At 41.1% G+C, this 23,403-nt stretch overlaps 1 protein-coding gene across 3 annotated transcripts in view; it reads right to left on the bottom strand.

The window, feature by feature from the left end:
• The window catches only part of LOC137127310 (plexin-A1-like), a 175,857-nt gene that overhangs the window by 38,471 nt on the left and 113,983 nt on the right, over positions 1-23,403 (bottom strand). For all 3 annotated transcript variants that reach the window (XM_067504146.1, XM_067504148.1, XM_067504147.1), the window contains exons 10-12: positions 15,793-15,993; positions 3,253-3,349; positions 1,176-1,366 (exon numbers count right to left, since the gene is read on the bottom strand). In XM_067504146.1, the coding sequence (XP_067360247.1) occupies positions 1,176-1,366; positions 3,253-3,349; positions 15,793-15,993 (489 nt within the window). The remainder of the gene's footprint in view (positions 1-1,175; positions 1,367-3,252; positions 3,350-15,792; positions 15,994-23,403) is intronic.

The raw sequence follows: 23,403 nt of genomic DNA on the forward strand, positions 1-23,403 counted from the left end.
GCCAGCGGTGAGCTGTAGATAGGGTGACCCAGGTCGCAGTCAGACGAAGATCACCACCCCTGTTACTGGTGGCAACAGATGGGCACGCCACAGAGTTTAGATGGCTTAGCTCACCCAGCTTGTCAGATGCACCCACAGAAACACACACATTCTGCAACTAAGGTGGGACACAATTAACACACTTTTCTTTTTCTCTCCCTGTGTCTCTTTGTCTCTCTCTCTCTCTCTCTCTTTCATAGTCTAGACAGCCACTCTTTTAGCCTCCTCTGGTGTATGTGTGTGTAGCCATCATCTCTAATCATGTCACTGAGTTCAGTCATGGTGTGTTGGAACTGCTTCCCCCTGACCAGCCCATCTGTGTTATGGTTGGAGCTGTGGTGAAGGCTTCTAAGTTGTCTATGCTCTCCTGCCGCTCTCCCTCCTACGATGCCCGTTTTATTTGCTGAGGCCAAACAGTGATGTAGCACAAGAAGGAATTGAAAGTCTCATCTCATCTTTGGAAAACATACTTTTACTAATGAGGTTGCTTTGCTAAACCACTGATTTGTGTCAAATGGCAGGTATTCAGTTTAAAGATGTACCGAACAAGAGACAATCACAACCCTGTTACAAAGGGCTAATTGTCACTCGTGGCCCTCTGCCTTCCTGACCTCTGCTCTAACAAAAACCCCACTTGTTTGTTGTTTTCGAAAGTACAGTTGCTGGGCAACGCTCAACAAATAGCAGCTAAAATGTCTCATTTCTCTTTAGCAATGGTGTAAAAAAGTTTTCATCATGACTTAGCAGTTCAGTGCAATGTTGATTTTAGAGTGGGCCTTTCTCTGGCCTCAGAGCATGAAAATGGAATCAGTGAAAAAATCTTTCCATGATTTAACTTTTTATAGAGTGAGCTGCGAAATGTACAGTTTGAACAAAATTAATTAGTACTGCTAAATAATGTTTTTCTTGCATGCTGGAAACCAAGTTCTTTTTGTTATGGGTGCGTAGCAATATACTGTCCATTAGAGTGTATGTTGCTGCATGTTGAGCACTCAGAAGTGGATGTGTCTACTCCCATGCATGTGCAATCAGGCATGTGTTACCATGGTGAGCTTCAGGAGCTCAGTATGCTCCTCAGCATGGTTTGTAGGAGTGGGTGTTACGTGTGAGCATGTGCCATTATTATCACAGCTTACCTTAGTGATCTTGGGGTGCGCACAGCGGCTGTTTCCTGTGGTGGCATGCATCCAAGTGCTCTCTGGAGGAGTGCACTCCTGTCTCAGGGAGCACTTCTTCTCTTGTACACACCAGCCACACTCAAACCTGGGGTTTGCCTTCAGACACATACCGCAGCTGTCCCTCAGTGCATAGCACTTATACAAGTGGGCTGTAGGGCAGAAATACAGACACAAAGAATGACGAATTATTAAATTGTGGGTTGCAGGATGATGAAGCAAGAATGAAATAACTTACTATCAATATTGTTTGTTTTAAATGACTGCAGACAAAGCCAATGAAGCAGACAAACAACATCAAGTTGTTTTTTTTAAACAATGAATTTTTAGCTTCTGAACTTCTCCAAAAAATTACCAAAACTTCTTCAATGTCACAGGAACAAAGTTGAGTTAAAGCACTATTTCCCCAAGGCCTCAGGAATAGTACAGTGAAATCTTTTTTTCTCTCTCTGCTATTCCATCCCCAAATCCCATTGGTCATGGAGCAGCTTTAAAGCAACCCTGTACCAATTACCGGCTGCTAAATGACACTTCTCTAATTACATTAACATATCAGTATTTAAGATAAGTGAGCATCACTCACACTCCACCAGATGATTATCATGACTGAGAAAGAGGGAGGGGTCTGGCAGTGAAGACAGACAGGGGGGGGGGGGTGATAACATTGATGCATTCTGCTGATATTGTACATCATCAATGCTGTTGCAAATAACAGCTGCCATTTTGCAGCACTATGAACACCGTTGTCTATCAAAACATTTTGTGTTGCCTCAACAAATGTAAACACCTTATTACTGTGGAATGCAGTGGAGACCCTGCAGCATGCATGTTCACATATGTATGGTATATGTTACAAGCATGTCAATGTAAAATATCAGTAACAGTCAGCAACTTGAGAAATACATGTAATCTGACACTACAACAGCTTGCTTGGTACGTTTAGACTTCAGGGAATGACATCAGCAAATTGAACAAAGTAGCTGGCAAAGATCACAGCATCACAGTCCTTACAGATGCAAAGGCTTTTAATATAAAATGTTACATGAAAAACCTGGTTTCTTTCAGCATCCTTAACCATCAAAGGGTAACAAACGTGACCAGACATCGAAGCTCCCTCTGTTGTAAAGAACTCCTTGTGCATGTCATCCACAGGCTGTATCGAACGCAGTGGTAGCTGACGATGTTACTGTGCCTCACAGCATGAGAATAATGTTACAGCCCCCTGCTGTGCTGTACAGGCCACCATAATTATGCAGAAAGCACTATAAAGACAGTCCTACTAGTAATTATATCCAACAGACATGATCTCATTGTCTTCTTCCCTATGGAAGAAGACAATGAGATCATGTGCATCAGTGCATCAAATATGTGTATGTCTTTAATAATTTTCTACATGCTTCTTTGTGTGGAGGGCAGGACATGCTTGCAGGCAAGAGTTTTTATTATATACTCAAATACTGCTTAAAATCAGATATACATTTTATATGCATTTAAATATAGTAATTATACCTGTCAAATTAAGCGTGGATGTCTAAAAACCTGATAAATAGTATAATGAAATGTCTCTTGAGATATATTTATGATGCAAAACTGTGATGCTATCATTAAGGAGGTGAAAGAATTCTGAAATTTAACCTAATTTTGCCAGTTAGTTATGAGTTGAACATGTATGTTTTGTACAATTTAATGCCTAAGGAATAAAACAAAGGAAACTGAACTTCCACCCAGTATTCCATTTTCAGTCAGTCCATCACATTTGGGCAAAACGTGTATAACCACACATTCACAAACCAGTGAGGAGAGCTATTACTATTGTTTTTTAATACCTATAGTGCTACCTATAGTGCTACTACCACTCATCATCTGTGATAAAAGAGTGCTTGTGGGGTAACTCCTGAGCCTTGACAGACATGGATACAAATCAGTATGTGCTCAATTGAAAGAGTTGGAGACAGTAACAATAACATATAAATATTATAGATAGCATTTAATAGCACTTATTACATTTGCCAAATTGGCACTAGAAGCAGAAACTCACCTTTAATGTTGTAGGGATTGTCGATGACAAAGTTTCCGTTCCAAACCACAGACAGGTCCACCGGCAGGTCGCTGATGTCATTGCCTTCATAAGTATACTGAAATAAAAAAACCAAGAACATCAAGATTACCATTTATAATCACATATTGTATTTTAAAGCAATATTTTTTCCTACACCAATAACACCTCATAAGATGTTTGCAGTCTTTTAATTTAGCATTGAATTCGTACAAGAAAAAAAAAATCACCTAATATCAAGAGCAAACTCAGTTCAGCTAGTGGCTCGTAGTAATGTCATACCCTGCAGTGCTCCCACAGTTGAAGAGCCATAAAAATGAATGATGAGAGACAGGCTATATTGTGATTTTAACACGCAGCACATCCGCTGCTGCCTGGCAGAGCACTGAGTTGATTAAGAGATTCGAATCCCCATCACTGTATGACTCATTCCATTCCAGTGATGAATGAAAAGCGTAATATATCTCCAACAATAATATTCTCATCTAATTTCATTTTTGCATCCTAAACTAATAAGAGTTGAAATGTAATTGACTCGTCTTCAGGATAATCAGTTTTATGCAATCGCTTTAAATGAGACAACAAGCTTCAAAAGTGGCGATGTGATGGTGGTGTGTTAACTGAAGGAGTAAAAGCTAAAGAGCTCCTACGAGATTGGTCCAACCTCCAAACAAATAATTTATAAATGGTGATTACAACTGGCAAGTAAAAGCAGCTTTACAAGTTCCACTGCACCACACACTATCTAAAGATACTCATTCATCAAGAACCCCACACCCCCTTATCTGAAGCGCACTTTACATTATTAACTAGTCTATTTAATAAATGTCTTTGATATAAAACAAAAGCTAGGTAGCAAGGTTGTCTTTTCTCTGCTCTTGGGCCACTGTTGCAGTGATAGGATGCTGATAGCTGGCAAGATTTGAGATAGACCATGATAACCTAATGCCTCTGTCAATTCTACAGTGTCTACTCACTCTCACTGCCACTGGTATGGTCACTATCTCCAATGGCCTTGGGGTGAGAGATAGCAAGACTATTCTACTCTAGTGGAGTGGTGATAAAATCCAGAGCCAATGGCTATGGGGCCCTCACAGATTGAATCTAACAACAACTTTGCCACTATATGATATCACCTATTCCAATATGATACTGCGCAATTCATCTTGACACCTGCAATAATACTGAATATGAATAGATTTAAAGGGGAGAGGATAAAGAAATGTGCATAGAGCTGATATAAAAATGAGAGGACAGAGCAATGTCACAGTGTAAATGTCTGTTGAATTTATTCTTCACTGGAGTAGTGGTTAGTGCTGCTGTCTCACAGCTACAAAGTTGCAGGTTCGCGACCCTGGCCAGCTGTGGCCTTTTTGTTTGGAGTTTGCATGTTCTCTCTGTGCTTGTGTTGGTTTCCTTTGGCAACTGGGGTCTCCTCCCACAGTCCAGAAACACGCATGTTTGTTTTAACGAAGAATCTAAAATTGTCAGCAGGTTTGAATTCATAGCTCCATCGATGAGGAAAAGTCTTCTTGGTCCAGAGGCACAACAGAAATGTGGGGATCAGGTTTTAAATGCACAGTTCGGTTGTTCCCAATTATAACACCTCTCATTTAAGCAAAAACGTCATACTATGGTCTCAGCACACATCTTATTACACAGTACAAGAGAGGCCTTTAGTTAGCTAGCATCTGTCTCATATTTTAGGTCATATTTATGCAGAATATTCTACAGTGTCAAGCACCAGTACAGCAGAAATATAACTTTGTTCCGCAACTTCTTTATTTTAAAACGACATTCCTAAAAAAATAAATAAATGGATTTTTGGACACATTTTTGAATGCACATTTATTTAGCAGAGAAATTACTATTGAAGAAACTTGAATTCCACCAGAGAGCAGGCCTGCAGAACACTGAATGAGAAATCTTCGTCTTTGTGCCTTTATACAAAAAAAAAAAACTAACTGTTTTGATTGTTGAATATTCATTTTAGTCTAGCATTCAAGTTAAAACCATATTTCTCTGCATCTCTTATATACAACAAATAAATCATTAAATGCAACTAAATACTTATTTTGGTTTTAGACTTTTAAATGAGGTGTGTTTTTCACAATTTTTACTTTTCATACAGCAAATGCTTAACTGAAAACATAATGACAATTAGCCCTGCATCTATAAGACTGAAAAAAGAAGGAAAGAAACTGATATTTTTAAATGACTTTTTTTTTTTTTTTTTTTTTTTTTTTTTATATTTGGTTCCTTTGTTGAAAATCAGGTAGAGTTACCTGCAGCAAGTGCAGTAAGGCCGGGGGGAAAAAAAAGAGAGATAAATAGTGAAAATTATGAAAAAATGGGTGGGAACATGGGCAGAAAGCTGATCATACAGAGGCAGGGGTGAAGGAGAAGTAGCGAGGGTGAGATGGATAGAGAGAGGTGATTGTGTGTTATTCTGTGGACACCATTCATTTACACATGGAATAAGAGGCTGAGTCTAGGCTGAGGCTGGGCCGAGCTAGTGGGGGCCAAAGTGAAATTGGCGTTTTCAATTTGTTCGCTGACATGTCTGCCTTGGTCTTTTTGCACATTCTTCTGCCTCTCCTTCTCTCGCAATCCTCCTTTCTCACCCCTCCTTTTCCTCTCTTTTCCCCTCGCATTATTTCTTCTCCCTACCTCTTACAAACCTCCTTCCCTATCAATCTCAGTTAGACTTTCTCTCCCCTACTTCTATCCCCCTGAACGCCCACTGTGAAACAAGGAAATATGGAGCAGATTCCTTTATCGCATATTCCAAACATGTTCAGGGAGCCACATGTGCACACCGTACTATAAATATGCTTCTGCACACGGGACAGTTTCCAGAGATGAATGCCAGCAAATGCATCAAAGATGAATTACACAGTCTATACAGGAAATAAAAATGATAAATAAAAACACATGCAAACACTGGAAGATAAGGCACTCACAACACATGTTTTTGATGTCAGCAACTATTCCTCTCTAGCAAAGTCTAAACATATGAACTCCTTCAATCTTTTTTCTCCCTCCCAACTTCCTTCTCCCTTTTGAGACCACCCACCCTGCCTGGGAACAAGAGAACGCCTTCACTGGGTAGAGGTGGAGATAACATATGAGTATGTTTGAGTGTGCATATGCGTGAAGGACAATGAAGGAGAAGAAAAGGAGGAGAAAGAGAAAGGGAGATGCTCAGGGATATGACACTGAGAACAGTATAAATAAAAGAAAGTGAGCAAGGAGGAGATAAAAAGGAAAAGTGAGATGGGCAAAACCTTATGAGACAGATGAGATAAAACAGAGACTGAAAGGCCACGGAAGACACTGGGGCAAAGACGGTGAATGAGGGAGCCAAACAGAAAGAGCAAGGGTGACTCAGATTTGGTAGTTGTTCAAGTTGTTGCAGATTAAGGTGGTTCAAATCTCACAACTACATTATGAGGCTTGCTATGAGCCACACTGAGCAACAGGTGGGTTACCGACATTCACACACTTGTCACAGCAGTGTAGAAAAAACAAAAAACAAAACATGACATGGTGGGTAAAAAGGGTGGTCATAACCAAAGTAGCAGCAGCAATAAAGGCTCCATTAAGGTATATGTTACATAAACACTGAATCAAGTTACCACTTGTTAAGAGAACGAGTCCCTAATTGTTTTAGTTGGCCATAATCTCTACTGGCTCATTAAGTGTTGGATGGCGTTTTTAACCACAGGAGATGCCACAGGCTAACTGTATGCTACTGAGAAACAGTATGGACCATAAGCAAATTAACACTGCAACTAGATTACTTTCATCACTAATTAACAAGCCAATTTAGTTTATTGATTAATTGTTTAACCCTTTTATCGAAGAAACATAAGATAGAGACAAATGTGTAACATGAAGTGAGAGGTGATGTCATACTGTATCCAGCCAACCGCCAAAGACTAAAGATACTCTTGCATGATAGCTTAACCATTTTATACTTACATTTTAGCAGAAGGAACAAGTATATTCTTGGAAATTTAAAATATTGACTTAATTGTCAAAATTAATTTCTGTCAGCTGAGAGAGGTCACTGGTGCCGCCACCAGAAGCATCCTGACCGTGGACGCCTCTAGACAGACTGTGTTGATTCGAATAATTTATTTATCTACAGCATTGTTTTTTTAGTTTAACTGTCATATCTTCTCATGACTGAAGTAAGCGATCCCCCTTTGAATCACATCAAAAGGTTTATTCAGCTGACCGTGAAATGGGTGACAAGCTGGGTACGTGGACCTTTAAACCTCACTTTAGACTCTACCAACTCTGCACAACATGAATACATATGTACACATCTACACAAAAAACAACTAAATGTGTGATGGTCAGCAAATTTGTGATGGTCAGTAGCAACAGCGCCTGCTCTCTTTTCCATCCATGTACAGGAACATATCTGTGTTTACACATCAAATCTCAAAGGGTTGTGTTGTGAGTGGGGAAACTGGGATCTGTTTGACTTCATTCATTACCTTTTTTCAAAAAAACAAAACAAAAAAAGCATGAATATTTCGTTAGGGAGAAGCATGTATGTGTAGGTAAGTGTGTTTAATGGGCAGCCGAAGACAGGGGAGGTCTAAGAAATGTTAGGTTATGATCCAAAGCTCATCTCCTCTGATTGCACCAAAGGCTTATTAAACTTTCATACTGAACCAGCATTACTTCACGGCGTACGGTTCAGGGAATACACATGTGCAACTTGTACATGATTTATTCACTGCACAGCACATTCCAAAATGAAAATGTAAACATTAAGCAAGTTAGTCTCTAAAGGTCAGGGTTTGCACCCACATAAAGAAGACAGAAATTTGTAGACAGTCAGATAGAAACAGTTGATAGAAACAATCTTTTAGTCTTTAGATTTCGACTAAAGAAGATATAACAGGAGAAAAACTAGACAAAGGGTACACAGAAAAACAAAAAATGAAATAAAATAAAGATTTACTGGCAATTCTTCTCACTGGGAATGCTTATTAACTTATTTTTAGTTACTTTAGTTTTTGATGTAAATAGACAAACATCGAAAGAAGAGCAATCTAAAGGTCAGATAAAGGACAAGTTAGAGTAATAAATACATAATAGTTTAGAAGAAACTAAAACAGCAAGACAAAAGTAGGGACCAAATAGAAGACATGAAAAATAAGTTTAATGTATAGGTGGAGACAAACAGGAAAAAAAAGACTGAAAAACCTGGACAATGAAAACAATATATATAGATGTGGCAAAATTGTCATTAGTACAGCTTCATCAGCTGGACCTCAGTCAGTGAAAACTAAAGGAGGAAAGAGGCAAAGATAGATGGATAGAGAAGGGAAGGCAGGTATGAAGTAACAATTGGTTCCTTCTGTGAGGGTCACAACCTGATAATTAGTCATTTTGAAGGAGTACTCCAGCTGGATGGCTAAAAATATCAAATTAGCAAACCCATACCTGGGATGGAAGGGACTAACCTATTGTTAGTCTTCTCCTATTTCCTCCCCTCTCTGAGGTGAATATAAGGGTTATCAAAAGTATGACCTGACACTTATTCTAGATATGAAACAGCTTTATGACGCAATTATATAAGATGCCACAATGGGGCTAAGCAAAAGCGAAGGAGAGTACACAGACTGAATGCTGACAGCTGCTTTGCACGTCTCAATGTGGTGAAGGATTGTACCAGATGTATATGCTTTTATACACACCCACACACAAACACACAACTTTAAGTCAAATATTACTAATCAAGGATCAAGTGGTAATCCTTCCACTGGTGTACTGTGTGTGTATGTGTGGGGTCAGGCGGCTTGGAATCAGCCCCCACTCATAATAGGGGCCTGTTAGCCATTGCTAATCGCTAATGCTAACAGGATTGGAGCAATGTTGGACCCAGTTACCCAGCTTATCTCTTGCACACACACAGACACAGACACACACACACACACACACACACACACACACACACACACACACACACACACACACACAGACACAGACACACAGACACACACACACGTTTACATGCTTGAACACATTTTTTCATTGATGGAAGGAAAAGGCGAGAGGGGAGAAGGAGAAAAGTGCTGGCTGGGGGGAAAATAATGCTGCCACGGCCAATGTTTTCCAGCCTACACATTAAGCTAGTGTAAGCTTACTGGACTTCTCCCTGGACAAAAGGCTGATTTCTGGTTGTTTGCAGAAACATCAATATTTTCAATGCCCTCACTTCCCCCCCGCCCCTCAGTAAACTCGTGCCATCCTTCTGCTGGCTACTCTTGCTTGGCCAACCCTCACTTACCTGCTTTGTCACACTACCTGCTTTTTTTTAAGCCACTAAAACCTATACCCACTTAAACAAACGTAACTGCAGTACATCATTATCTGTTGCATTCCCTACTAGATAACACACTGGGATACTACAAGAGACATTAAAAGGTTATCTGAAGACTGACAGATTCACAACCTAATACATGTATAGGAGAACGATGTGACTATAATTGCTAATGCTAACTGAATAATTGCTATCTTTATCGCAAATAAAATGATTCTTCAACTACTGGATGTGATCTGTCCCCTCATGTGCAGGAGCATTTTCAGGATGATCCATCAGTCACTAGTAATGGATGCACTCCTTGATTAATTTGACAGTTCCTGTCAAGTCACAGTCGTTAATAAAAGGGGTAGCCTAGCATTCAAATGTTCTCCTCAGACTCCCAGCACCTTTATTTTACAATTTATTATAAGGTTCATGTCAGACAGAAAGACATGAAGCTAGGCAGAGGTGTTTGTGCTCTTTCATAGGGCTAATAGAAGACTCCTCCTACAACAATTACTTTCGCTGCTTCACTTGACCAGCAAACCATCTCAGAGCTGAGCAGTGAAAGCTGGGGCACTGCTATGAGAGAAAGTAAAGGTTAGACATTGCAGCGATAGAAGGGGAGAGACAGATATGAGGAATGGATGATGAAAATGAGGTGGAGAACAGGGTGGAGAAGCTGACATATGCTGATAGCTGAGCAGCAATTAATTCTTATTTATACAGGACAGGAGCGTGGGAGCTCTGCTCTTCACCTGTCAGAGAAGAGGAGAGGCAACGAGCCAATGACGGAAGAGAGATGAAGAGGAAAGAGGAATCTGCAGATGTAGGGTAGAGGCAGACGCCTTCTCCCCGTGTCCTCACTTCTTTTTTGCAGAGAGATGGATCAGAGACCAGTTTGTGTCAACTTAAGCAGGCCCTTACCTAGTAAATACATGCTTTTGTGAGCACATGCACAAGCCTCAAAATGCCACTCAATTCTGAAATCCATCTAAACACACACACGCTTTACAAATATTACATATATACTACAATACACAACGATCATCCACATGAGACACAGCAAACACAATGTAGTGGTTCGAAATCGGATCAGGGCCCTCTGAGCTGTCACATGACAGGGGAACAAAGTAACAGAATAATGAATGGTCCTCAGTTCAAATTCAATTCCAGTGAATTTCCCAAACTCTTTCAATCCACCCGCACACTCAACACATATACACACATGCTGCAGGCCAATTAAAGCAGTGTCAGTGTGTGCTGTGGCTGACTGCGGTGGCAGATCTAGTGTTTATATCTCATTAAGCTGTGCCAGGCCATGCCAGACCACGCTGTACCATGCTCTGCTGAGCCTACCTTCCACCGACCAGCGGCAAGGCCCTCATTAGCCTCGTCTCTGCTACGTTTATCACTGTGTGCATGTGTATGAATTTATATGGATGTATTTAAGAGGAAAAGAAAAGTTTTCCATACAATTTGGAGGTTTAACACTCAGTTGCACTTTTAAAAAATCCCACAAATCCCAGAAACTCAGAGAACAAGACCTGAGTTCGTATCTGCACCCTGCCTCATGTCCCTTATTCGCGCACACAGGCACTAGGTGTGTGCGACACCATTAGACCAGTGCGGTTTGTGTTAACTGCTCTCCCTGCGGACATGTTTGGCCCCTTCTCTAGAACTCTATTTGGTCTATTCATCCACCCATTCATCTATATATCCATCTTTCTTGCCTGCCACTCTGCTCTTATTTCCCATCGGAAGAAAGCACACTATTTGTCCTCCTTCTCCTCCAAATGCTCCCTCTATATCGTCTCATTGCACTCCTCCTCTTTCCCCTCATCTTTCACATTGCTCCATCTCTTTCTATTACCTCTAAACTTACTTGCCTTTCTTCCCTATTTCCCTTGCCTTCCTTCTCTCAAAAAAAAAAAAAAAAAAAATCTGTATGGCTGTGTGGTGTGTGTATTTGTGAGCTAATGGACACACACAGGAGCGTCCGTCTCTGCTGCTCCACTGCAATTCATCATCATTTTATCTGCCTTAATTAGATGCCATCAGGACCCCTGATACTTCCCATCTCTCCTTTAACAAACAGCTGCTCTCCTCACACACAGACGAATAAAAAACAGACACACATCCTATCCCAAACTAGATTTTCTCCTCCTGTTCCTGTGTCTGCTTCTTTTTTCCCCCCTCTCTGGTGAAGGACTGAGTGAAAGAGGGTGATGGAGTGGCCGAGTGGTTTATCAGACGGAAAGTAATGGTGTAAGGCCTGCGCAGATATTATCGGCCCTCTCATTCCTGCCCTCCAGGGAGAAACAACAAAGAAGGATAAAGAGTAGAAGAAGAGGGCAAAATGGAGACACTGAAGTACAAATAGGCAAAAGGCTAAGAAAAGATGGAGACAGAGGACCAGAGAAAGAAAAACCCGTCAAACCTCTTCTCTCAACATCGGCCTTCAGACAATGCCCAGCTGTGCTCCATCAGCCTCACTGACCCCAGACTGTGGTTGTTTGTATTTGCAGGCTTTGTGTGTACATGTGTTTATTCAATCCCATGAACCCTCTGATACTCTGAGCACAACTTCCCAGCCCACAGCTCTGCATCCTATAGGCCCCGGCACACTCATCTCAACCTCTGATTGCCCCACACACACCAGGATGCTGAGTTGGGTCAGAAAACTGGAGAAGAGCCGAAAACCGGCTTGTTGTTTTGGTTGCTGCTGACCGGCGTCCAGTGCTACCATAAGGCCTGGCGGATGGCTCCGTATGTGTCAGTGGTAATGTGGGCTTGTTTGGCACCAGGAAATATTGAGAGGACTCTTGTTTTTGGGAAATTACAACTGTTTTTCTCCAATTAACTTGCTATAGGACCTTGGACAATCTGCCATTTCATCAACTTTTGCAGGTTCCAAAAATGTTAGATTATGTTTGGCTGAGTACCCAACTTCAAAAGTGAGAAAGGGAAAGAAAGTGTGTTACACACCATTACTTCACATTCTAACTCATTCCGAGGTTCAATACACAGAAAAATAGAGCTTGAGCATTTTTTACAAAACCATTATCCCTCATATGATTGAAATGGTTCAACCATACACGGAAATTTCATAGCACCAATGTTTTTCCCTATAAGCAGAAATGGATAGTCAATACCGAACATAGGCAGAATGGAGCTGGAATTACACTATTATATATCATGTGTGTCACCTAGACAGTGGGTTATTGGCAGCCTTCTGCTAGAAGATACTATATAGGATTATTGAGTCATTACGTTCACTGTAATAGGAGTAGAGTATGGGAAACAGAAGTTAAAACATGATCTGACTGTGGACATTCTGATATCCTGTGGATAGCCATCTTCTTTTGGATAGTGTGTTGATATTGTATGAAAAAGAGAAGAATGAGTTTTGGCCTTAAGGGAGACTTTTGAGCTGATTTTCTCTCTCACACTCTCACTCCACCATTACTTCTCTCCTTTCTTCTCATCTGAAATTGTCTACTACGCTCCAATTTCATTTCCATTTTTTACCATTTTTCTCTGCTATCTAGTATTACTTCACCCCCAACTCTACCTTAATCCTCGTCTCTTTCCTCTGCTCCCTTACATGTACTCTTTCCTCTGTCTTGTCCTCTCTTACCCAGTCAGGCCTCTTTTTTTTTGTTTAACAGGAATCTTTGTCTCTGCTACTGTCTCTGTTCTGGCCAAACCTACAAGTGAGTAAGTGTGTCCATTGGACATAGTAATAAACTCTCATGTGAAACTAAAAAACTAGACAAAACTGTAGATTAGCACCCCTGTGTTTATCCCCCCCCCCCCTAAATGGTCTTCCTGCAGTGGTATAACCGAAATTGCACAAACACACAGCTATCCTGGGATCCATAGCCTTAGGCATATTGAAGGATGCACATGCACACACGTGCAGAAACTGATTAACCCCAATCCTCACAGCTTTGTGCCTACAAAGTGAAGCAGTTATGTGTCTGCAGCGTAACAGATGAAGTCTATTCCTACTGCACATTCATACAAGATTCATTGAGTTGGTTCTGAACACTGTCAAACCAGGAACAAACATGGAGGGCTGCACATAAAAGTAGAGCCATGAAGGTCTATAAATGGATAAACTAATATTTAAGTCCCTCATTCTTTTGAAATAATGCACCAGAGCTATAATAAGAGTGTCATCGTAATAATTCATGACACATAATTATACTCATAAGCTCAGGCCTGGGTGAATTGTGTCTTAATGGCAAGTTCATGCAGCTGGCACCTTTTTCATATACTGAATCCAATTATGGCCTCATGCAGATGTGACGAACGCACTGCATCAATATCTGACCGTGCAGTCAAGTTGGCCCAGCTAATTGCTAACAAGAGCTAAGCGCTGACAGCCCAAGGCTAATTGCTGGTAGCATGTCTGATTTGTGGACATCAGATGGAGAAATTCTGCTTTTGGCTTGAGCGAGTCTTTGCTGCTGATTAGTGCTGCTCGGTCCTGCAGCTACAATAAACAGTCAATAAACAGAGATCTCTGTGGAGAGACAACCCTGTCACTAGCTAATTAGCAGAGCCTTCACAAACAACTGACTAGCATGTGTCGGCACCTGAAGACCGCCTGTCAATACAGACAGACTCAAAATCTGTCCTATGCTTGCTGTATGTGCTTCTGCAATGACTCAATAAATATTTGACTTTTAGGACGAGGTGTAGCATGTAGACATGAGCTAAAGTTTTTCAAGGTGGTAAAGCTCCTTAGCCTGCCATGACAGTCAAATATTCTCTTACATATGCAACATGTTGTGGTGACAGCTGCCTCGCCCTTATTTATTCCAAAATTAACAGCACGAGCTCTCACTTTGTCGCAGTGTTGCTTCATTGCATAATGTCTCAAGATAGAAACTGGCAGGGACAGAAGAAAGCAGTGGAAGAGACTGCATGACAGTCGAAGAGGAAGCAGTGAAGAAAGAAGGGAATGGCAGAAAGAAAGTATGACAGATGAGACAGAGAGACAGAAAAAGAGAGACACACACACACAGAGAGAGAGAGAGAGAGAGAGAGAGAGAGAGAGAGAGAGAGAGAGAGAGAGAGAGAGAGAGAGAGAGAGAGAGAGAGAGAGAGAGAGAGAGAGAGAGAGAGAGAGAGAGAGAGAGAGAGAGAGAGAGAGAGAGGCACAGAGAAAGATGAGCTCCACAGGCAGAGAGATGGAGGGAGACGGAGAGGTATAGAGTTGAGGTGTAAACATGATCAATCCGCTCCCAACTAGGTTCAGAGACAGACTTCCTCTTCACATTTTCAGCCTCAGTGAAGCGCGTCGCTAGCTACCTCTTATCTGTCACACTAGTTTGAAGCCTCGCACACACATACACAACCATATTTCAAAACACAAAACAGACTTGGAGCCACATGCACAAACAGCACTACCTGTAAATCCTCAATGTACAAAAAAAAAACACTCTTATTAGAAAAAAAACAACATCCAAACATCCTTGAGAACACTTTAATCCGACACGTCCTTCATCCCTACCAGCTAAAAGCACAAAAACATTATAAAAATCCTGGAGGAACAGAACAAACTCTGGTTGACCATTCAGTCAATGATAGAAATGATGTATCTCTGTAACTAAAATAATATATTATGATTTAGGCTAGCAGCGAGAATAAGAATGACTTATTTATGTGTGTGTTATTTCAAATCTGATCTCTTGTTGTCAGTATCTATGTGCTCTGATTACTCCATTAGCTCAGTGTGAGAGATCAGCATTGGGCCATTTATCTGTAAATCAAGTAGTGCTTGGTGATATATCAAGACAATGAGCTTCTTAGTGTCCATAGTGGCCATAGACCTTGACGGTGCCAATGCTGTCATGAGTAGCATCATAAGGTCAAAAGCAACAGTGCTAAATGACTACACTTGGTGTATAAATTAAATTGAAGGATAATTTCTGCTTTGTTTTCAAGTAGTTTTTGTCTTTTTCAAAGCTACACTTAATAATGAGTGTTGAGTGAATTTTGTCATAATCTAAACTAAATGGCATCCACAGTTTTTACCTGATCCATTATTGCATCTTTAAAAAGACTTCTCTTGATACAAAAAACATTGACTAACTTCCCCTCATAACCAAACAGCAAATAACAGAAAAGTGCGCAAGACCAGGTTACTTCCCAAATCCTCTTTTTTATGACTTCATACTCACCGCTGTTTTCTGGCACTGGATTGAGGTGCTGTTGAAGCGTAGGGCAGGGACACTGTAGGTCTCCCCCTGAATGTGGAAAACACACTCATAGTTTCTCTGTCCAGACTGGGGCTGGGGCAGGTTCCTGGCTGCTAAGGTAATCGGCTTGGTCACCCCCACAGGGATGTAAATCTGGGTGGAGGGCAGAATCTGGGGGCAGTCCTGCATAGACATAAGGAAAAATATACTTTAACATTTCCTTCCAATAGATCAACAGCTTTCAGCTTGTCCCTTTCGGGGTCGCCACATGATTTAGCATGAGTTTTTACATGGGATGCCCTTCCTGCCACATCCGTTCCTTTATTTCAGGGCCCGGGCCCTTGGTGTCTGGGCAGGGGCCGCACGTGATGTGGAGGGATTCGAACCAACAGCCTTCTGCATCCAAACCCAATGCTCGACCACTCAGTCACCAGGCCCCCTTAACATTTCTTTCCAATGGAAACAGCTATTGAAGAAGGTCTGTGTATTCTAAGATAAAAGAAGGGATGCTGAAACAAATCACTTTTTTGTTAATAAGAGAAAAAAAGAAAAGCCAGCAAGCCATGGGTTATATTTGACTTCATTTGAGAAACAATGTGTTGTAATGCACATGTGCTACAGACTTGTGTAACATTTCAACTGGCCTTGCAACAGATATAAATGCTGCATAACAAGCAAAAGAGCTTTTAATATGAAAGTTCACAAAAGATTATCCACCCAACAAAACTATTTGGATCACGACAGTGCTGCATTGTTACGCAGACTCCAGTGTATTATGTCCAACATTTTGTTCACATGCACTTAAGTAACCCCATTGCAGCTTTCTTCTGTTCGGTGATTTCTTACCAGTCATGTAAACAAGAAACCAGGTTTCATAACTGGGCTAGGGGATAAAAAAATACATTATTTCCACTGGAAAACACAGATTTCTCTGCAATGTACACATGAAACCAGGTTTCTAATCAGCGTTTTACATGAGGGACAAAAGACCAGGAGCAGAGTGGAGGGGTTGCATGTTAAGAGAGACCTAAAAACGGAGCAAACAATTCTTGTTTTTAAACAAAAGTCCAACTTCAACTGAAGCTAACAGGTAATATGTCATCCATTTCCATTGTGTCTGTCTGTCTTTATCTCACTGCATTGTCAGTCAGCTCTGACATATGCACAGCAAAAACAAAAAGTTAGGAAGCAATGTCAGCGATCCCATTAAGTCTGGGGTAGAGGAAATTACCATCTGCTGCATATATATGTGGACACCAGGTTACCTACTCACCGCGTCCCCCAATTACCTGTGTTAAGGGATTTCTCAGTCCATGTGTAAATTGGAGTAATTAGCTCATGAAATTTGTATTTGTTTGTCTCTGTGTGCACATTAGTCAGTGATACTGGCCAGAGCTCAGAATCTTGTTTAGATCATCTGGAAACAGCCCACCCACTGACTTGCCCCAGTGGTGTACACAACACTGGGTGTGGTGTGTGTGAGTGTGAGAGTTTGTGTATGTGTGTGTGTGTGACACTGATGTGTAGGACAACTGTTTTATTTATGTGTAGTTGCATGTGTTCACTTTATTGAACTAGAGTAGGACAAGACAATCCACTCAATATGTAATGCTTCCTAGATTTGCATGTGTGCATGTACTGGAAGGAATGAAGTCATTACAGTGTTCACACCATGATTTGGCAGCAATGCAGGACTCACGAACACTATAAATGAGAGCAGGGAAAAAAGAAAAAAAGAGCAGGAGGTGGGAACAGTTCTTATACAACACGAGCCATTGCTTGGGTGGGACTAACCCACCCAGTAGTGTACTGTGCAATGTTAGTCATTTCAAAAGATAACAAAACAGATCACTACTGGCAAATCTTAACTTTAACAACCTGGACACACTGTGAAGTACAGTAACTCACATAATAAGACATGTGATTGCAAACTGGATATTTCACTCGACATTTTTATCTATGGGAAAGAGAACTTCAAAAGAACATCACCTATGGTATTTAAGCATTTAAGTTCAACATTCCTTATACAAATTACTATTTAAGGAAATACAACAGCACCTTCAGTCTTCCTGCTGTGTATTAAACTGTATAAGAGTGTAGAAACACCTTGAGTTGCCAGTGTTGTCTTGGTCAGTCAGAGCTGCTGTACATTACAACACACTCATCTTGACAAGTCAAAAGAGCTCAGGCTAGGAAAAGATTGACCAGATCCTTGTAAAATATTCACTGCACACAGAGCGCCGGAGACCCTATACTTCACCTCTTGTTGTAGCTTCTTCTTTAAGCAGATAGTTGGCTCGCTGTCAGTGAATTCTTTTTTCCCCTCCTCTACTCTGAGCTGTTGTACATTAGAAGCTACAGTGTATCCCTGGGGCCTGAGCACAATGCCGGAGTTTGTTCATTAGCCTGCTTAGCCCTGGCCTTGTGTTTCTGATCACACACAAACACATGCACAACACATAATGAGAGAAGGGAATACTATAGGAGGGAGAAGACCTTATGTATAATGAACTAGAAAGAAGGTGAGTAAGGGAAGGAATAGTGGGGAGGCAAAATGCATCGCTCAGGAGGAGGGAGTAAGGAAGGGAATTGAAGTGGAGAGTGGAGAGAAAGCGAAGGAAGAAAAAGTAGGAGGTTTAATTAGGAACACAGTAAAGTGAGACAGGAAAGTCCGATAGCTGTTGCTGCGAGGAAAGGAAGTACATATATGCAGAGAGAGGGGTGGAGAAGGAGAGAGGGCTGAAAAGAAAAGCTGGACCGAGAAACAGAAGAATGAACCATGAAAAGAAAAGACTGGGAATGTGAGAAGCCAGAGAGGAATGCCTGATTCCCCTTGTCTCTTTATCACTCTCTATTCATTTTTCCATTCATCCAGCTTCATCCGCAGTACGTACCCAAGGCCCCCCGACAACACCCTACTTAATTGACTGCCTGGAGCCTCAGACAATACTTGATGGAGGGAGCGAAGAGATGGAGAGAGAGGCAGACAGAGAAGAAAGTAGAAACACTTTCTCACTTGTGGCTTTTGAAGTCCTGTCTCAGTGAAATGGATGCTCGTGTCAAAAGCAACGTCCAAGGTGCCACAAGAGCGAAAAAAAAAAGGGCTTCGGCATCCTGCTGCTAAAGCTACCTTGTAGAAGCCAGTATGTCAGAAACTAGCATAGCCTGTAGCGCAAACTGCAGCCAACCAATATTTTATTCATCAGTCTATCGACTTTGTGTCAGCTTGGCTGTCTGCTTGTTGTTTTCGCAGGCAATGATCTTTCCTTATAGAATCCCTTTCCTACTTTCACTGCTTACTTTGCCATCTCAAGGCACAGCTCAGTAAAATTTTGAAATAGAAGGTTGAATATAATGGCCTCAGGAGAAATATGTATGCTGAGTATGAAGAGTAGTTCAAGCACTATGCTGTTACCAAACGCCGAAATAGAAAATAGTTTTACAAACTGCTGTATGTAAGGGAAGAATCTGAAACGTTAGGCAACCTGGTACTGTAGGAAATTGTCCACAACTCGAGCACTTCACATCAAAGATTTCAAGGTCTGCCTATAATGGTAATGCAAGGCAACAGGAAGGGAACCAGTGCTGGACTAGTTCACAGATGACATGTTGCAACAGTTCAGAAATCATACCCCTCAAAGACCCTGGTTTTTCAAATCCAAGGTCACACTGCATCTTAAACAGAATGGAAAGGAGTTTTAGGAAAGAGATGGATGGAGAAGGAAGAAAAAAGGGGGATACAGAGAGAATGGGATAAAGGGAAAGAGAAACTATTTCATCTGTATCTGTGACAGGTGCCAAAACAGTTCAAAGCCAGCATTAGGGCTACAAAGTGCAGAGTACACTGAAACAATATTTCACCAGGGGGATTTGTTTGAAGCTGGAAGAGCTTTTTTTTCTCTCTTCCTTCCTCTTTTTTTCCTGGGTTCTCGGCTTTCATTTCATCTGTGAAGACGGATGCTGTGGCTTTCTTGGCCAGATGTGACACTCCATCCGTTTCATTTCAGGAAGCCCAACAAGGAACGAAGAAAGATAGAGGGTGTGTGTGTGTGTGTGTAGTTAAGAACAGATACTGCATCTGCATGTGTAACTGTACATGCCTCTGTATTACACTAGATGAGCGAAATGAGTAAAAAGTCCGATTTAACAGAAAAACAATTTTTAAATTTTTTTTCTTCAGTCAAATGCCCCCGACCAGGTACATTTTTCTTGCACAGAAAAGCATCTCAGATTTAAAGAGGTTGTGTGTGTGCATGTTGCAGTAAGGATGCGTGAAGGAATGCACACCACAGATGGTTTCTCAATGCCAGAACTTGGCCCTAAAACATCTGCCTAATTTTGAGATTTTGATCACCGTCTTTGCATTCAGATGTCTTCATAAGCATTTTTAATACCAACAGATGTGGATTCTGTAGCACTTAACTGCTTTGCCAAATTGAAAATTCTTTTTTGTAAAACACACAGCTGATGACGAGTTGAGAAAACACACGATTCGCTGTGAATGTTTTAAAGTGTGTCAGGCGTCCAAACTCCAACTGCTGTTCATAGACAAGTAGCCAGGAGGATTTAGAAGATCACCATTAGCTTTGCTCCTGAAGGCTGGTGCATCTACATAAATTATTGTTTAGTGTGATTATTAACTTAGATACATATCGTACAAACAAATATATTCAATTTCCATACCTTAGTATGTTCTAAATACACAAACAAGCCAACACCATCATTTACTTATTTCTTATAATGCTTGACCTAAATGTTATTGGATCCTGACTGCCAACACCCAGATATTGCTTTTGATTGCCACACAACCATGAGTACTCCCAAAAGGAGAGGGGCTGTTGTTCTATGTCAGGGTAATTCTACAATGTTTCCAACCTTAATTTTCAGTGTGCTCCGATTGTGTACAACACAACACTTTCTTCCACACCAAACGGTGGAGGGAAAAAAGATGTGCTTAACAGACAGTTGAGATAATCTCAACTTGCAGGTGAGCAAAACACCTTTTAACATCTGCCAAATGCAGATAATGACACGGTCGACAGGCAAGCATGTGTTTGTGTGTGTGTGTGTGTTCATGCTAATATGCAGAGGGGGAGAGATTACAATCAAGACATACTGTAGGTGGGGTGGTGAATGAAGAGGAAAGCATGAGCAGGATGCTTTATACTGAATAAATAAATAAATAACTGTATTTAAAAGGCCAAGAGTTCTGAAGGCTTTGGTGTAGTCTGACAAGATATAAATTAATAAAGCTCCAAAAGCAGTGCGCATTTGTAATGAGGCTGGTGTCTCGTTGTTTTTTTAAAGCACCCCCATCTCTCTTAAACCCCTCACCCCCCCTCAGAAGTCCATCCATAATTAATTAGCTGCCTCTGTGATGTGGGGACTATAGATCAGGGAGGAGAAAAAATAACATGCTAAATAATGAAGTAAAGCGATACAGGGAGCCTGGGGGAGAGATGAGATGGCATGGACAGTCACAGAGGAGGGCACACTGGTACAAATAAGAGAGAAAGTGTGTGTGTGTTTCTGTGTGCTTTGTGACACAGGACGGACATGAAATACCAACTAGATCTCCGTAACCCTGAACAGACAAATCAGTCATCAGTCATTTGAGTGTCTTTATGAATAGGACGTTAGTGAAGCTAGTAATTAAGTGGCCTGGTAACTCAATGGGTAGAGCAGCAACATAGAGTAGCGCGATTGGATGCAGAAGTCTGCGGGATCAAATCCCACCTGGCGCGTCCCTGAGCAAGACACTCAGTGGTAGCTCGCTGGGCGCCCACCTGAGGGTGCCCACTGCTCTCTCCGGGGGCATAGGTTAAATGCGGAGAAAGAATTTCGTTGTAACATGTGCTTCTTCTAATTTACTTGAACTTTATGCAACTGCTCTGTGTTTAGAACATTTAAAACCATATGGTTAATAGAAGCTGATTCTCAAATGTCTCAAATGTAATTAGTATAAATGTATGATGTCACAATGACATGCCATACATCACACATTTAAAGCTAGGAATACATATCTCTATCTCCCTTCTGTTTGCCTGCTGGCCAGCTGCCATGCGTTGGATCGAGTGTTTGTGTTTGCTCCGTTGAGATTAACAGGAAGGCATCTATGTATATAAATTTTTGGGTCTATTGTAAACGATTATAATGTGTACTGGTTACACATGTACTGGTTAACATCAGGATCCACACAAGCTGCAGGGTGTGGTACAAACAAGGATGGCAGGGCATGTATATGTGTGTGTGTGTGTGTGTGTGTGTGTGTGTGTGTGTGTGTGTGTGTGTGTGTGTGTGTGTGTGTGTGTGTGTGTGTGTGTGTGTGTACCGCACTCAAAGCTTAGGCAAGCTCATTAGCAGACAGATACCAGAAAGATGTTCTGTGACCAAGCAGATGCGTACTGTGGGAGAGGGAGGGAGAGAGGAAGGAAGGAAGGATAGAGTGTAACAACTTAATAAGGCAGCAACATGTAGAACAGTGCAGGAGCGAGAGAGGCAGAGAAAGAAAAGGGACTTTGAACCTTTTAAAAGGGACTGTGAGATTGTCTGCCCACGCCCTTCGTTTTCGAGCAGAGTAGTGATGCAGGGAGGAATGGAGGGACAAGGAATGATGAGCAGTAAATGGGAAAAGCGAGTGAGTGCAGAGGAAAGAAGGAAACCGAAAGGAGAGACGCGAGAAGCAGGGAAAAAAGTGACATGAATGCTATTCACTGTGGATTATCAAAGCCTCACAGAGCAGAAGCCTGACTGAATCTACCGACATACATGCACACATACACTCACTCTCTGTGCTTTGATGTACCAAGCAGGCACACATACATGTTGATTTCATCTTCATCCCTCATCCCTTGACTTACAAGCATGCTGCCAACCCTACACGCTTTATCCCCTCAACATAGACGACACAGTATGCTATAAAACAATAAAAAGCAGAAATATGCGAATATTTTTTCAGAGAATCTTCTCTTCTTTCTTTATGGATTTTCATAGAGTAAGGGGGAGTGGGGATGTCTGGCATCTCGTTATCACTCTAACCCAGATATGTCAGCAGCGATCAAACCTTGTGCTTTTGAGCTTTTCAAAGACAAACCTTGATTTCAGATGTTGATGCACTATCTGCTGCCTATGGCTCATCTCAACACACACCACCACATTTCAGCAAACTAAAATTATGAATTTAGTTAGTAAAGTGTGGTGGACATACAGGCGTATACAAAACTATATTCACAGAAACAATAATATGTCACTGTCATTTATTAGTTCATATGTTTATATTTAAGATTTATACGTGCAAAAAATAACGAGTAACTAAAGCTGTCAAATAAAGGCAGTGGACCAAAAAGTACAATGTTTCCATCTGAATTGTAGTGAGTAAAAGTAAAATTGACATAAAATGTAAATTACCATAAAACTGCATTTCTTGAGTAAGTGTGCTTATGACCCTTGCAGATTATATGATACGCTAAGATATGGGTAACAATGCTAACTAATATCCACTGGAAGAATAAATTTCAACAAATTTTACGTGATTTGTATTTTTAAAAGGCTATCACGCCATTAATTGGCATTAAATTCAGTCTATCCACATTT

The sequence above is a fragment of the Channa argus genome, chromosome 5 (assembly GCF_033026475.1).
Source record: "Channa argus isolate prfri chromosome 5, Channa argus male v1.0, whole genome shotgun sequence".
NCBI classification, from domain to species: domain Eukaryota; kingdom Metazoa; phylum Chordata; class Actinopteri; order Anabantiformes; family Channidae; genus Channa; species Channa argus.